The 16,856-nt window shown below is 38.3% G+C and overlaps 1 protein-coding gene across 2 annotated transcripts in view; it reads left to right on the forward strand.

Annotated features, from left to right (window-relative positions):
• The first annotated feature begins 3,852 nt into the window (after window positions 1-3,852).
• The window catches only part of LOC110964923 (potassium voltage-gated channel subfamily H member 1-like), a 78,625-nt gene continuing 65,621 nt past the window's right edge, over window positions 3,853-16,856 (forward strand). Inside the window, exons 1-3 of one of the 2 annotated variants that reach the window (XM_051960179.1) lie at window positions 3,853-4,126; window positions 10,096-10,122; window positions 12,151-12,274. In XM_051960179.1, the coding sequence (XP_051816139.1) occupies window positions 4,054-4,126; window positions 10,096-10,122; window positions 12,151-12,274 (224 nt within the window). In that variant the 5' untranslated portion in view covers window positions 3,853-4,053. The remainder of the gene's footprint in view (window positions 4,127-10,095; window positions 10,123-12,150; window positions 12,275-16,856) is intronic. The other variant, XM_022213784.2, reaches the window with a different exon arrangement.

Consider the following 16,856-nt stretch of genomic DNA (forward strand, 5'->3'; position numbering starts at 1 on the left):
TGATGTGTGCAGCTAGAAGCAGAACTGTGCACACAAGCACACGCTATGTTTGCACGTCCGATTAATGAACGTTTTCTTGCTTTTTAGAGTCCTTTAAATGTTCGTTTTGCAGCCAAATCACCATTTTTCAGCAGCTGAGCGTGAGATTAAACGTAATTTCTGTGTGATTTTTAAACCGAAGGAACTATTAAGTGTCGTCTGTCACAAAACAGAACGTATTTCCTGCTTGTGTGTTTTCTTTTGTGACCTTTTTTGACATAAAAGCAGCAAAATATGCTGAAAAATGGGACGTTTGCGTCTCCAGAAGCAGAACACGGTGCTGGTTTCCATAGTAGCCACAGTCTGATGTGTACCTGCAACAACAGGTGAACTCAGGACAGGAAACTTTCAGTCCTCTGAGCTCACAGTGGTAGCTTTGTGTCTTTGCACTCATTCTGTTTCTCTTTGAAGCTTTGTGTTAATTTTTTGTTGCTTTTGTGGCAATCTTGAGGTTCTTAGTGGCATTTTTTTTCTATTTTTGCAGTTTTTACATCTTTCTTTGCAGTGGCTTTCATCTCTTTATCGTATTGCATCTCTTTCTACACAGTTCTTTTCTCTTTTATGGTCATTTTTCTGCTTTTTGTGTCTCATTGCGGTTAATTTTCTTTGTTTGTGGGATTTTTGTGTGTCTATTTATGCTCATTTTGCATCTTTTATTGTGTCTGTTCCAACAGTTTATACGTCTGTCGTTGTTTAGCGTGTCTTTCTCAATCTTCTAGTTGTAGTTTTGTGGCTTTGCAGTCATTCTATGTCTCTTTGCAGCTTTGTTTTAATTTTTTGTTGCTTTTGTGACAATCTTGATGCTCTTAATGGCATTTTTTCAGTCTTTATCTCATTCTTTGCAGTGGTTTTGTCATATTCTGTCTCTTTCTACACAGTTCTTTTTCTCTTTACAATAGTTTTTCTGCTTTTTGTGTCTCATTGCAGTTAATTTTCTTTGTTTGTGGGTTTTTTTGTGTGTCTATTTATGCTCATTTTGCATCTTTAATGTGTCTGTTCCAACGGTTTGTACGTCAGTTGTTGTTTAGCGTGTCTTTCTCAACCTTCTAGTTGTAGTTTTGTGTCTCCTTGTGGTTGTTTTGTGTGTCTTTGCAGTCTTTTTCCATCATTTTGTACGCCTGGACAGGAAACCTGCAGTCCTCTGAGCTCACAGGTGTGAGGAAACCTTTCGTGACATTTTTCTTTAAGACTATTTCTGTTCTGTGTAATTTAGCTGCAAACGTCGTCAAGAAGAAGCTTTTTTTTTTTTTTTGTCTGAGCTCTGTCTTTGCTCGGGAAGCTGCAGGGTCCAAAATAATTGAACAGGATTAATGAGCTGGTGGGGAAATGCTGTCTTTGAAAGGGGCTAATTCTGCTGCAGGGACTCAAAGGGAGAGAAATCCTCACGGCCGACTGCAGCGGCTCCTTGATTCATGAAAAGCTAAACTAACCACAATCCTCCTGGGTGGATGGAAAGAAGCAGCTTCTTCTCCTCCTCTCTCTTGTTTGGAAACTGAAAGTGACTCCTAAACACACTTGGCTGGTTTAATCGGCTCAAACCAATCGGGTCAAACGACACGGACGACCCAGTCTGCTCTGGGACTAAAGGTGGAAATTAGCATTCATGCTATAATCTGGCATAATGCATCTCTCCCTTCAGGGTTAATGTTTATTTGTGCAATGTCCCATGGATCAAATAAATAAATAAAAGAAAGAAAGAAAGAAAGCAGCAGAATGAACGTTTCACAGGAAAGAAAACGAGCCTTATACGGACGTACGTGACTGAAGGAGCTGAATCTGGAAAATAAATGGAGTAAAAAGTGCAAAAGTACAAACTGTAGTGAAGTAGAAGTAATGTGAAATGAAACTGGTGGTCCATCCCTCCGACATAAGTACAAAACAACAACACAAACAATACACACGCGCTTCAGTTGTGCGTCTTTTTTATTCTTTGTGGTGGATTTTTCCCCCCATTAGCAACTTTCATGTCTTTGTGTACAGTGGTTTTCCATCTATTTGTCATTTTGCATCTCGTTTTACACATTTTTTTTGCTGCTTTTTATGTCTCATGGCGGTTAATTTTCTTTGTTTGTGGGGTTTTTGTGTCTATTTATACTCATTTGGCTTCTTTTATTTCTCTCTTCCAGCTGTTTCTCACCTGTTTGTACGTCTGTCGTTGTTTAGCACGTCTTTCTCAACCCTTTAGTGGTAGTTTTGTGTCTTTGCAGTCATTCTGTGTCTCTGTAGTTTTGTGTTCATTTCTTGTGTCAGTCTTGAGCCTCTTCGTGGTGATTCTTTTTCCTCCTGCCGTCTTTAGGTCTTTCCTTGCAGTGGCTTTTGAATCTATTTGTGTTCATATTTCATCTCTTTCTCCAGCTCGATTTCTCTTCACAATAATTTTGCACCTTTTTGTGTCTCGTTGCAGTTGTTGTGTTTATTTGTGGTGTCTACACTCATTTCGTATCTCTTCTTTGTTGGTTTGTGATCTCCCTCTAGTGGTTTCACTGTCTTATTAGTTTTTCTTAAAGGCTCTTTGTAATGATTACGAGTCTCTTCTTGCTCTTTTTGTAGTTGTTTCGTGTGTTTGTGTGTCTTTGTGTTTGTGATCTAACTGTTCGTCGTCTCTATCTCATCATCTCTGTAACATCTCTTTTTAATTGTTCTCTGTGTTTTTGTGTCTCCTTGTTTGTCTTTGCAGTCTTTTCTTTGTGTCTCTGAAGTTTCTTTTCATTTATTTTGTTGCTTTGCTGCTTTTGTTGTCATTGTCTTGAGGCTCTTAGTGGTGTTTTATTTTCTTTTTGTCTTTCTTTGAAAATGTTTTGCATTTGTTTGTGTTTATTCGTGGCATTTTTGCACCATTTGGGCTTTTGAGGTTGTCTCTTTGTCGTCATTTTATCTTTGCATTTCTGTGTGTGTGTTTTAGTTCATCTCATTCTGGCTATTTTTGTTTCTTTGTTGTTGTTTTGTGTGTTTTTGCATCTATTTGTATTCATTTTGTGTCATTTTTTTAGTTGGCTCCACCTCGTTGTCTTCTGTTTTGCTCTTTTTCTGGTCAGTTTGATTGTTTTCAGATGTTCAGAGTCTTTGTCTAATTATTCTAAGTCGCTTAATGGGCTTTCTTTGTCTCTCTGGTAATTTATGCATGTTTACAGCCTCTTTGGTAATTATTCTGAGATTCTTGGTGACGTTTCGTCTTCTTGCAGGGATTACATCTTTCTTTGCAGCAGTTTTGCAGCATTTTTCATTCATTCGTGGTCATTTTGCATCTTCTAGTGGCCTTTGAAGTTTGCTCTTTGCAGTCATGAGGTCTTTGCGTGTTTTTTTAAAAAATCTTTATGTGCTTTACTGCTTCTTTAGCCAGTTCTGCATTTCCTTCTTGCCTTTTTAAAATCTCTTTGTGGTCAGTTTTAGTGTTCATAGATGTTTTATGCCGTTTTCAGTGTTTTTATATTTGTTTTCTGTTGCTTTCTGCTCATTTTGTGCATCTTTGCAGTCGCTTGCTGCTTTCTGTTGTCACTTTCAGTCTCTTTCTGGTCACCTTAGCCTCTTTGTGGTCATCTGATCAACTCTCAAATGTCAGAAGTTGACAGTCACTTCAAAGCTGTGATCAAAGCAGCCCTTTGGCCTCTGTTGGCTCTGTGCGTGTCTGGCCTCCATCCAGCAGGTTAATCCCTCCATGCACTTTTAGTTCCACCAATGAAGCTGATTTCAGGCAAGAATCAGTGTGAACTGTGAGTGTGTGAGTAGTTTTCTCCAGCAGATGGCGCTGCAGGTCCTGTCAGGGTGCTGGAGGAGCAGCAGAGCCGCGGCCCCTCCTGTGCGCTGCGCACCGGCGTTGTTTTCCTCTCCTGGATGATGAGGTGCGTAAAGAGGCGCCAGCGCAGCGCACCGGGCTGAGGAGGCGGCTAATGAGCGCAGCAGACAGCAGACACTGTCCAACAAACACGAAGCGTCTCACAGCCCGAGACAGCATGAAGACAAACCGCAGACTGAGGAGGAAAGATTCACCTGCAGACCACTGAGTGAGGCGGCAGGATGGCGGGGGGTCGGAGGGGACTTGTGGCCCCTCAGAATACTTTTCTGGAGAATATTGTGAGACGGTCGAACGGTAAGCATGAAGATTTAACATTTACGCACCGGGAGTGAGATTTAAACATGAATAATCGAGTCTAGTTTGTCTGAGAAACTCATTAATTGTCAAACAGCCGCGAACCAATCAACTAATTAACCAAATTAATCAAATGGAGCAGGCTAATTAGAGGAGGAACCCTCACCTTTATGGAAAAGTTATTTTTCAGTGAGCTGCTGGAAGGTTAAACGTTTGCTTTTGAAATCTCACTAATCTTGCAGGCTGGATCTCATTAATTTAATTAGTTAAGATTGAGAGCGATTGGATTTTTAAAGCCTGAGTCCCTGCAGTGAGGTGGAGAGAAGAAGACAGCAAGTCACTCCAATCATTCCATTCCTTATTGATTACATAAGACCTGGAAGTCTCAGCTGAAGAATGACGGAGAACTGAAACATCCAGTGTGCATACTGGTCTCTGCAGGTTAAACATGATGAATTTAATTGCACCAGTGCCCTAAATCATATAGAGGTGCAGATTTATCATATATATGATGAACAAATCTGAACGCTTCTGACCATAATTCATCTTTTAGCTGCAGTTCAGTCTGGTTCTGACTCAGTACAGAACATTTAATGCCTAATATTTACCTAAATAACTTGAGTAACTGTTGAAAACAGGGGTTTATTTGTCAGATCAAACTCTAAAGCCAATGCATACGTTCCTGTTTCTATTTTTTGCATGGAATAAAAAAAAACTAGACTGCACAGGCATTACTGATCACATAATGAGAGGATTTTGATTTGATAGACTTAAACAGACTTTATTAATCCCCAGAGGGAAATTCTGTAAAACAATGATGTTACAGTGAAATTGACTGAAGTATTTTCATTTTGTTTTTGTTTATCTATTATTGTGAAAAGCACAGATAAAAACTAGAGCTGTATTTATTAGTTGACAACTATTTAGTTAATCTATTTTGATAATCTATTGTTACTGAGTAATTCTTAAGGAAGTAAACTCCTAAATGTTCTAATTTCCAGCTTCATAGATGTGAATATTTAGGGGTTTCTTTACTCCTCTTTCACAATGTTTTGGGTTGTGGACAAAACTAGACATTGGGAAACAGTGATTTGCCATTTTTCAATATTTTCTGACATTTTATAGATAAACAACAAATCAGATAACCAAAAAATAACCATAATTGCAGCTTACATACATTTCAGACCTCTACAGGTAAAAACATGTTCTCCATCACATAGGAGTCACTTAAAATATGGATTTTTCCCTTTTATCTTCCTATTTTTCTCAAAAACTGTATCTGAAATTAAGTAGCCATGTGTGAAAATTAAACCTTATCAAACTCTGATGATATTTTTGGGCTTTGGTGTCAGTAATACTTTGCCTTTCTACGTTTACTAGATCTAATAGGAGTCTGCCGAGTTATGACAATAGAAAGATAACTGTAAAACTGAACCAGCAGTTGTTTTTTTTTAATGGAGTTTGGCTGAAGTTAGTTGTGTAGCTTTTAATCAGTGCTCAGCCAACATGTGTCTCATACCTACATTGCAATGTGTTGTGACAAAAAGGGAACAGCTTGTTCAGAAACGGTGACTGCCTCCCTCCAGAAGGAGCTTTTCCTTTACTGTGCGATATCTGAATCCCTCTGATGTATAATATATGAGGAAAAAAACAACAGAAAATCAACTCTATTAAAAAACTAAAGGCCGTGCATATGTTTTTCTTCTGACCTTGGGCGTTCTGTGGATTAGTGAGCAGTAAATCTCTCCCAAGCTAGAAACAAAAGAGCCGAGACAGTAATCTGCAGGATGCCACTGAGACCCAGTGGTGGGTGGGAATTCGCAAACAATGAAATCTTCCTTTTAGCAGTCATTCATTGTTAAATAACCGGCTCCGCTGCACATTCTGATGACTGTTCAAGATTGGAGTGCTTACTTTTTGATTTCCTTGCTCGTGTCCAGTAGTTTGCCACCTACGTTACACTCTCTAATTATGAGGGAAAAAAAATATGCAGCTTTTATGTAATCTACTTTTCTCTGCTTTTAAACCTGTCACCGACCTTTTTCTCAGCAGACGTTTTAACTTGCAGGAAATTAACAACATCAATGATGGCTCTGTTCCGTGTGTCGATAAATGATGCCAGGAACTCTCCAACACGGCATTAAATATGGCCAGTTTGTTAAATGAATATGTTTGTGTTTAAATGTGGAGTGAATATTGGTTAAATGGAGCCATGAAATTGAACCAGAAGAGTTAAGAGGTTTAGTTACACGTTCAGTAGTTATAAAACAGCATTATCATTCATTGGGAGTTGTGTTTCTGTCCAATATTTACTCTCTTTTAGCTCTGTTTTTGGTCTCAACCATCAAATTGTGGCTCTTTAGCTGCTAAATGTGTCATTGTGTCCACCAGCTAGCTGCTAACTGCTTGTTTTGGGTCGAGCAGGTTTTGTAAAGTATGTTTTTAGAGCTTTTTCACTAAAAGTAGCTACAGGTTGGGTTAAAACAAGGTTAAATAGTGCCGTACCAGATGAGTACCGTTAAAGCTAATCTGCTAAAACTGAAGTTAGCAAGTCATGTTAGCTTAAAAAAATTGAAAATATTGCTGCATAAAGAGCTGAATTTTTGTCTCAGAAGTTGGTGGAGACTAAAATTAAGCTAAATGTGGACTGAATATTGGTTAAATGGAGCCGTGAAAGTGAACCAGAAGAGGAATGCTAAAGCTAACATGCTACAACAGAAGTTTCCGTATGATATTACCTGAAGAAAGTTGAATATATTATCCTATAAAGAGCTGAATATTGGTCTCAGAAATTTGTAGAGACAAGAAAAAGCTAAATGTGGAGTGAATACCGGTGTTGAATTCAACAAAGGGCCAGAAACACAACTGCTGGATAATGTATGCTAACACTACATTAAATAAGCTGCAGCAAATAAGGCAGCGTCTAGCTAAATTAAAATGTATTTCTGTTATTTGTTAAATCAACATATGTTTCAGGTATTCTATGCTCTAAAAGGATATCATGTTTTAGCCTTTAGTACTTGAAATGTCTGCTGAGAAAAAGGTTGGCGACAGGTTTAAAAGCAGAGAAAAGTCACAGGTTACATAAAAGCTGCATATATTTTTTCCTCATCGTTTCCATGTGTCAGTAAACGATTCCAGGAACTCTCCAGCACCGACATTAAATCTGGGCAGTGTGGTAAATAAATATGTTTTGGGTGCCCTGAAATCCTCAAAATCCTTCAAACTTTTTAAAATGCATCTCAAAAATGAAGTAAGTTAGCAGCAAAAGCAGTCGCGAAGAAACCTTAGGCAGCTAATAGGCACCATTTCCTCAATGTTTGGCACTCGTGCATCTTCCCCTAAATAAAAACATGCCTTTTATTTAAAACACCTGCTATAACATTATTGATGGTTGTAACAATGCCTCCGACAGGAGTGGGTCTATTTCTTCAGCAATGACAGTTTGTTTACTCTCAAAATAGGAATTATGAGCTCATATAATCTTTTGTGGAGAATGTTATTAGATCCATATATATTGTATTGTCACCTGGCGCGTAAAATGTGTTTTTTCTCATAAATAAATACATTTCCTTCATAAATTAATACGGAAAAGGCTCAGATTGGTGCAGGAAATGAAGGATTTGACAGATTATCCAGGGAAATGACCCCTATAATGTTAAACTAGAATTAACACCTTTGACTTCTGCAGTTGTGCTGCTTTCCTGCATTTTTGGTTCATTTCAAGCCTTTTAACCTACAGTTGCTGGTGCTTTTCTGGGCCCCTTCTGCAGCAGAAATGAGCTGCGAGAACAAAATTAACAGATAATCATTGTAACATGATGAACTTGTTACCCAACTGTTGTTTAACTCTCTGAACCCCAAGCAGTTTGTGGGTGTTTTCATATGTTCACAGCACATTTTTACTCACTGTGGGCTCATTTTTCACTGTAATAAAAAGTCCTGCACCTCAATGGAAACGGCACGAAGATGAAAAGAGAACTCACAAATGTGTTATGTGCAGTCTAATTCATTTACAATTACATAAATAATAAAAAAATGAATAAAAATGTTAAATATCTGCAGTAAACTGTAGATTAAAGTTATTTAGATTAAATATTACAATTTTAAGCATATATTCTTCTTGATAAATCAGCACTTCACATGTTATGTTCATGGACTGTCAGAAAGTTGAAAATGCCAGTATTTCTTCCTGTGTCTGCTAAATGGTGCCACTTTTGGGTTAAGAAAAAGATAAAATGCCTTCCAAACCAGAAGAGTATGGTAAAGCTAGCCTGCTAAAACTGAAGTTGGCAAGTGATGTTAGCTGAAGAAAGCTGAATATATTGTCACACAAAGAGATGAATATTTGTCTCAGACGTTGGTAGAGACTAAAATTAAGCTAAATGCTGACTGAATATTTGTTAAATGGAGCCGTGAAACTGAACCAGAAGAGTAATGCTAAAGCTAACCTGCTACAATTGAAGTTGGTGAGTGATGCTAGCTGAAGACAGCTGAATATGTTATCACATAAAGAGCTGAATTTTTGTCTCAGAAGTTAGCAGAGACTGAAATTAAGCTAAATGTGGAGTGAATATTGGTGTTAAATTCAACAAAGGGCCAGAAACACGACTGCTGGATGTGTAAGTAAGTGTATGCTAACGCTACATTAAATGAGCTGCAGCAAATGAGGCATTTCTAGCTAGCATTTGTTAGCTTCCTTCCATGTTTTTATGCTTTTTAGTTGCCAAAAATTTGAGTGTATCTTTTAATGACTATTTAAATACTATAGAATTAGGGTTGCAAAATTCCGGGAATTTTCAAAGTTGGAAACTTTCCATGGGAATTAACGGGAATATATGGGAATTAACGGGAATTATTGGGAATATATGGGAATAAACGGGAATAAATAAGAAATTTACAAAATTGAAGGTTGGCCCTTAACAGGGAACTTAAATATAGTTGGGGGGGAATATATTGTAGCATAGTCTTGGCTAAAACAACCACATTTAATGCAAGTACACTCCTCCATCACATGCACACAGCACACTGCTTACTGCAGGGCTATTGAGGCCACACCCCCTACATGCACTGCATTCCTCCATCACATGCACAGGTGATTTCTTCAAGCCTGGAGGCCACACTTTTGAGCTCAAAGCACAAGACTATTGAACCCACGCATTTGAGCCCGCGGACTATATAAAGTCAAGGAAGTTTTGATAATATCAGGGGGTAAATATATTTACCCAAGCCCTGTTAACTTGCAAATATTAAATAAAAAAATGCATTAATACAGTAGCTAACTAGCTGGTAAGTTAGGTGCTAAATGAAAGCTATTTTTCATTTCATTGACCATTTGAGGCTAGTTAATTATGGTGGTAGCTACCTCAAATTTGATCATTTTACTTTTTGATTGGGTGGGGGAGGGGGTGAGTATTTACTCAACATTCGTGTTTGGTTGTTCATTAAAAATAATTGTTCATACAAGAATTAAAAACTAAAGTTCTACTGAAATAAATCTGTTGAAATGTCATGTTTTTGTATTATTTTGCATGGATGTCTGCTTATGACAAAAATATTTACATTTATGTATGGATATGATACAGTTTGTTTAAATTACCCCCAATTTCCAGTTAATTACCATAAATTCCCAATAATTCCCATAAATTCCCATAATTCCCATGGAAAGTTTCTAATTTGGAATATTTCCAAAATTCCCCAGCTTAACTTCCCATGGAAAGTTTCTGGAAATTTACTGGAAATTTTCCGCCCCTTTGCAACCCTATATAGAATTAAAATCTATTTCTGTTATTTGCTTAAATAACATGTTTCAGATCTAAATGCTCTAAATATGTTGTGTTTTAGCCTTTAGCAGCCACTGGTTAGCGCAACACTGCTGTGTCTCTTTTGGTTTGACGCGATCCATCTTCTTCATGTGTGCCGTTTCTCACTGTTATCTGTTAACCCTGTTTTCTTTTCAAATATTTCAGTTTGGACACTGTCACATAGACAGACAGGTACTATGAAGTTTAATTTGGCGTGCTGCTCGTGTTCTCTCTACAGTATCTATCCTCTTTGTAATGTACCACGAAATGTTCTATACCAAATGCTGTTAATTTACAAAGCTACTTCAGATATTTTAAAAAAATATTCCTGCAATATTTGCTGCAACACAGTCAATACATGCACTGTATGCTTCCTTTCTCACAAGATTAGCATTCGTGTACTCATTGTAAAATAACACGTTGGCATGGAACGTCTTGTGCGTCATGTTCTGTCAGTGTAATCATGCTTTTAGTTGTCATTTCAGTTTATTTTGTTGTTGATGTGATCAAAGAAATGCTATCCTGTGTGTGTGTTCATATGCGGTATATGAATTTCTGTCTGTGTTTTCTGATGTTTTAATTCCTTTTCCGGCTCTTTCACCCCTGTGTCGTCACGTTGTTGTTGTGTGTGTGTGTATAGCAGGATGGTGTGCTTGTTTTTTAGTTTTTGAGGTTCTACCCCCAATTCTCATTGCTTCCCCTGTCCCATTTTAATCCATTACATCTGTTCCTTTTTGCCTTTAGCCAGCATTTAATGGATCAAACTGAACATATTATGTCTAATATTGTGCTAGAAATAATTCAGACAAAAAAATTAGAAACCTCATGGAAATATTGAAGTGTTCCTGTCTTTTTCTAACCCTGACTTTATTTCATGATTCTGGTTGCCAGCTGGCAAGCAAAGTAATTTATGTACACTGTTATGCATGTTGTTTTTTGTAGATTTTATATAGAATGTAAGATCGCAACATGCACATGTGGCATTTGTTAGTGAAGTCTTTCTATAGTTGTTCTTAAAATACAATTATGGTATTTTATAAAATGACATTTTTGCAACACGTTTCGTCACGTACAAATAAAAGGAAAAAACTGGTCAAATTATATTCCTTTATGTTGTAAATATGAATTGATCAGGAATTTGAAAGCGCATTCTGCATGTCTACTTTAATTTTTAAGTTTCCCAGAGATAAAAAAACAACACGGCACATTCATTTGCATATTGTACTAATCATTCGTAGTTCAAAAAGCCAGCTGTTAAGATGAGAAACACCAGCGTTATCCTTTAATTTAATGTATTATGATTTCAGTTTGAGCAACGACATGAGTATGTTAATCACATAACCGCCGACAGGTTTCAAAAAATAGGATTGAGGCAAAATAGGGCATTAATATTTACATGTGGCTCTGTTCATTTAGGTTTATTAACATTTTGACCACAAAGAAGTGTTGCTTGGAGGCTTTGCTAACATTTGAATATGCAAAATGCGCCATATGAGACTTAATGTTCTCTCTGTTGTTCATTAAAATTGGATATTAATATTTGCAGACTGGACTTACCAATAAGGAATAATCTGTAATAATAAATGCAACCTATACATGAATGGAAAACTGAAACACCAAACTAGGCTTTTTTACAAACTCCACATGAGCAGCGCACACTGAAAAGCTCTTTTTATGCAGCGAACAAGCAACTGCAAAAAATCCCAAATAAGCGTTTGACTCGCATTTGTGTACGCTTGGCCTGTGTGGAGTGTGTAATGGGCCGTAGACCATCATGGCCACTAATGAAAGTTTTTAAAGTGTTTGTTAGCTCTTAGAGCCAGGGTCTTTTTAATGATGGTGGGAAAATTACAAGATAAACACAAGTTTTAAATAAGAAAACTTTTGCATTGTCACCTTACTACCTGATATTACAATAACTTTAGGAGAACTGCAATGCAAAATTTAAAGTGTTTACTTTTCTGAATACTAATACTTGCCTTACAATAACAATTTCCAAGGTTAGACTCTTAAATAGTTAATTTCAATCGTTTGTAGCTGCATCCTATCTTTCGCTGAATAACCGTTTCTTCTTGAAATGTTTCAGCTGCAGGTAGACGCAGATAGGCCTCAACCCTTTCCCAAACCAAACTGTAGTCGTGGCATTTGTGTATTTCTCTGTTTAGGAAATACCCCGCAAGTTATTTGCCCTTTTTTATTTCCTGTTTTCCTCTAAAACAGACACCAACTTTGTCCTGGGAAACGCCCAGATAGTGGACTGGCCCATCGTCTACAGCAACGATGGTTTCTGCAAGCTGTCTGGGTACCACAGAGCCGAGGTGATGCAGAAAAGCAGCACCTGCAGGTAGGCAACATGAGGAGTCGAAACGGTCAAAAATATTCACGGATACACATTTAAGAACATATTAAACACTGGCTTTGTTTGTTAACTTACATTTAGATGTTTTTGATCGATGTTTTGCAGCATTAGAGATACAAGATTGTTACTAATTCTGAGCTTCATCTCAGCAGTGCAATGCTAAAATAATCCCACAGTCACTGCTGCTACGCTACTTAAAGAATGAAGGTGTAGTTATTTACAAGGTTTGTTTTTAATGCAGCTGTGTGGAGATTACTGTGCTACTATGTTTAGCTCATGGATGCGATGATAGAAGGTTTGTAGTGGGCTGGTCTGCTTTTATCTTTTGTAGTTGAGTCTGAATGGTAGCCATTTTCAGTTGTGCGAATGTGTACGTCTCTCTGTGTTTTCACCTCCTACTAGCGGGCAGACAGGCTTATGTTGTAAACTGATAAGGAGGATAATGTAATTATGCGTGCACAGCTTTTTACCGTGCTGATACGTTTCATATGTGGTTTCATGCCTTCTGTGGAACGTTTGTTTTGTTTGAAGGGGAAAATACCTGCTAGATTATGCTGTGCAGTACTTCTAGGATGGATCTCTTTCCACGATTCTTTATTATTTATCAGGATGAGCGCAGGATTTAATACGTTAGCAGTGCAGCTAAGACTTTCTAGGCATTATTTTTTAACCAAACACTGAGATGTCCTTCTGGTTGTCTGCATTATTGGGGTTTGTGGTTATAAAAGATTTACAGCTTGCTAATACAAGTGGTTATTTGAACTAAATGCTAATGCCAGCATGTTCACAATAGTAGTGCTACCATCCAGATGTTTAGAAGGTGTGGTGTAATGCTACATGAAAAGTCAAGAATCACCATCAAGATTCCAACTTTGTCTATCAAATTTCTGTGTTTTCCATAACTTCCAATAGCGGTGGATTGATGCTGCCATCTGACAAAAAGCCTAACTATGAGAGACCTAAAATAATGCCATTTACAGTTAGCTGTGTGCACAATGCAAGTGTTTCAGACTTCTGGAAATTGGCGTTTCTGTGGCAAGCCCATTGGTCAGCATCAAAAGACCAGCCCTCGGTTACTCTTTGCTACGAGCCAGCAACATTAAACTTTGCAAAAGAACAAGAAAAGAAGCCTGGGAGGACATTTTTTGGTCAGATTAGAGCTGAATTTGTTCAGCTCTGATGGGTTCCAGCATGTTTGGTGTGAACTTGGCCAGGACTACCTCAGTGGATGCATGGTCCTGACAGCGAAGCATGGAGGTGGGGGTGTGATGATGTGGGCCTGCATGAGAGCAAAAAGCATTGGGGAGATGACATTTCTGGATGGCGCCATGAACCCCCGTGGATATACTAAAATACTGGCTGACATGATGACTCCCGGTGTGGAGAAGCTTGGCAGAAGAGGAATATTCTAGCACGATACCGATCCAGAGCACGCTGCCAAAATCACCCAAGTTTCTAAAGTACAAAAAAAGTGGAAAGCATGACCTGGCCCAGTATGCTGCTTGACTGGAATCCAATAGAACACCTTTGGGGTATTTTAAAGATAAAGGTAGAGTAACAGAACCCTTTCAGCAAAAGCAGCTGAAAAAGTAGTCTGAAAAATGGCAGAACATCTGTCCAGAAACTTGTGTACTGGTATCCTCCATGCCGAGAAGGATCGAGTCTGTCATTAAAAATAAAGGTGGCTGTGCAAAGTGTTCGTGTATGAATCTCAGTATTGACTTTCCTACAGAGGGGCCTGTATTTTTACTAGAGTATTTCTAAACTGCTACATTTTAATTTTAAATATCAACCTACTATTCGATTTTGAAGCAGAGGTCGTGCAGTTTTGAATAATTTGACATTTGGGGTGACATTGCATAGGGTTGTACTCTCTCCTCTTGTATCCTTATATGCTGAAGTGAATAAGAGCACCACTCGGTTACATGTTCCAATAGTTGGAGGCAATCTGTTGGATTTTTTTTCCTCCTGCAGAGCCAGAAACCAGATGACTGAGACACAAATCTGTGATGTAATCAGGTCGTAACTGCAGAAACTGCCTCCCCATCGCTGACTGTAACAGTGGACATATATACAGTTTCCCTGGGGGTTTCTTCCCAAAATAGAACACAGAAAGGAATAAAAGATTGTTCAGATGAGTAGTACTCCTATTCAAGTTAACTATTTTGCGTTTATTGTGCCTGTAATAAGCGACCAGTACCCACCATATTAATAGGATCACAGTGAAGCAGTCGGTGCTGCCAGGTTTGAAAACCGTGGGAGATTTCATCTGTTGTGGGAGATGGTGTTTGTCACAGCCAGCACTGCGGCTATTACTGATTTGGACCCTCGGGTCCCTAAACATAAGCTTCAGAACGCTTGCCAACACAAACACTGAAGAGAGCGTGTGATGATTTGTTTTAGGTTTATTTTCAGGTTTTGCAGGATGAAGTGAAGTCTAGTGTTTGTTCGAGAGAAAAAAACTAAAATCTCCTGGGTGCGCTCGAGACCTTTTTGCTAACACTTTATAATCTGGCACACAAAGAGAGCAGACTGGGTGAAACTGTATTCATTGCTAATTGCTGCGAATTGTTTGCAGCAGATTTGCAGCGAAGACATTGGTTTTCCAGAAAATGCTGCCACAAATTTGCCAGTGAGAGCCACCAGTAGCAACCGTTCACCAACAGTAAGGTGGTAATAAGAACTTGATGTTCACCAGTGGTTTGGCACCAGAGTTTATCATTAGTGCTAAACTTCTTGTAGCCTTCTAGGAACAAATTTGCCATTAGTATCGGTTTAAGTTTGCCATAAGTAGCAAAAATGTTGCCACAAATTTGCAGCAGTGTCATTGTTACTCCGCCAAGGAACGCGTCGGAGTTTTGTGACGATCGTCTCTCCGCAACATTACTCAAAAACGGCATAATGAGTTTTGATGACATTTTTAGGGAAGGTCAGAAACGGCACAAGGACCAAGTGATTAGATTTTGGCAGTGATGCAGCTTATAGTCTGGATCCACGGATTTGTTTCAGATTTCTGTATCATTGCAAGATAGCGGCACAGCGTCACTGTAACCATGACGACGAGTGAACGCTACAAGCTGCCTGCTGATGACATGACTTCGATCCTACTACAAATCCACCACTGAGGACTTATCCGACAGAAATCCCGCTACATATTTAGGTCACGTGAGTCGGTATCATATCACATAACGTACACATGCATAACACACACCTGTACTCAGCGCAAGGTATTTATTTATTTATTTTTGTTAAAGATTTCATCCATCGGAAATGATACGACTGAGCAGCCTTGGCGGAGTACTGCGCTCTCTGAGGCTTTTCTTGTTTGATATGGAAATTATATCTTTTGCAAACTTGTAGGTTTCTTGCTATGCGTTCTGCATGTTTGCTTCAGATCTTCTGGATGGTTATGGTTTGCAGCAAGTTCACAGCAAATTCTGATTTAATGTGTTTTTGATATTATGCCATGATTTAATTTTTTGAGTATGATTGTATCACAAGAAGGTTGTAGTTTCTAATCTGCTGTTTGCCTGCTGGAAAACATGCATGGTAGTTTAAATGGGGTTTCTAAATTGGCCATAGACATAAATATGAGCATGAATTGTTGTCTCCCAGAGTCGGTTGGGTGACACTTGATCCTGTGAAGAATAATGTGGTCAAAGCTAAGGGGCTGGACATGTATTCCACAAAGTAAGCCAGAAATCCACTGTCAGTTTGTTGCAAACATAAATTGCATATGAAAATATGATCTTACTTCAAATTTACGGCAACATTCCCAGAGATTAATCACAACTTTCTGTCCAAAACCCTATAATTTCCATAATGGCCCATAGTAAGACTTGCATTAGTTGGTTAGAAATGCAAGAAACAGGTTTTGTTACTTGAAAAAAATATATATATATCCATCACTGTCCTATTGCACTTCAAACCCTCTGTGATTTCAGCATTTTTGCATGCATCATCAGTCTTGCACATTTCAGAAAAAAAGTTTATTTTTTTATTTGTGCCATTTTAACATTTTTCATTAGCGGGTTTCACTGCCAGTTTTCATTACTCATCAGACATTTCTGTACCTTTGAATCATCATGATCTGTCTGCTTTTTCATTTTCCGTCAAAAGGCATCTCCACGAGGCTCGTATCAGGCCGTGAAACATTCACACAGAGCGGATGTTTGCAGTTTTTCAGGGTGACTCAAACTAAATGTATGCTCGCCTCCCCGGAGTCTGAAAACTAAAGATGTCTTGCTGTAGATGTGTGCTGATCAAAGGTGTTATTTCCATCTTAACTGCTCTTTCTGTGTCTCTTCAATTATGTATATGTTTATTTCCTCCTTACTGGAGCCCGTAAACATGCGGTGGCGAACCTGTGGGAATTCTCACACATGACTATGAAGTCATTTGAGAAATTGTTATGAACGATATTTCTTTGAAGAAAATCGCTTTCCTCCCGGCTTAGAGAAGACAAGGAGAGTCATCAGTGATGTTCCAGCTGGTCTGAAGAGTCTCTGCAGCGTCAGAATGTAGTCTCATTAAATTTAGCCTTCCTTTTGTATTTCATAACAAACTC

This window comes from Acanthochromis polyacanthus, chromosome 15, assembly GCF_021347895.1.
Source record: "Acanthochromis polyacanthus isolate Apoly-LR-REF ecotype Palm Island chromosome 15, KAUST_Apoly_ChrSc, whole genome shotgun sequence".
In the NCBI taxonomy this organism is placed as follows: Eukaryota; Metazoa; Chordata; class Actinopteri; family Pomacentridae; genus Acanthochromis; species Acanthochromis polyacanthus.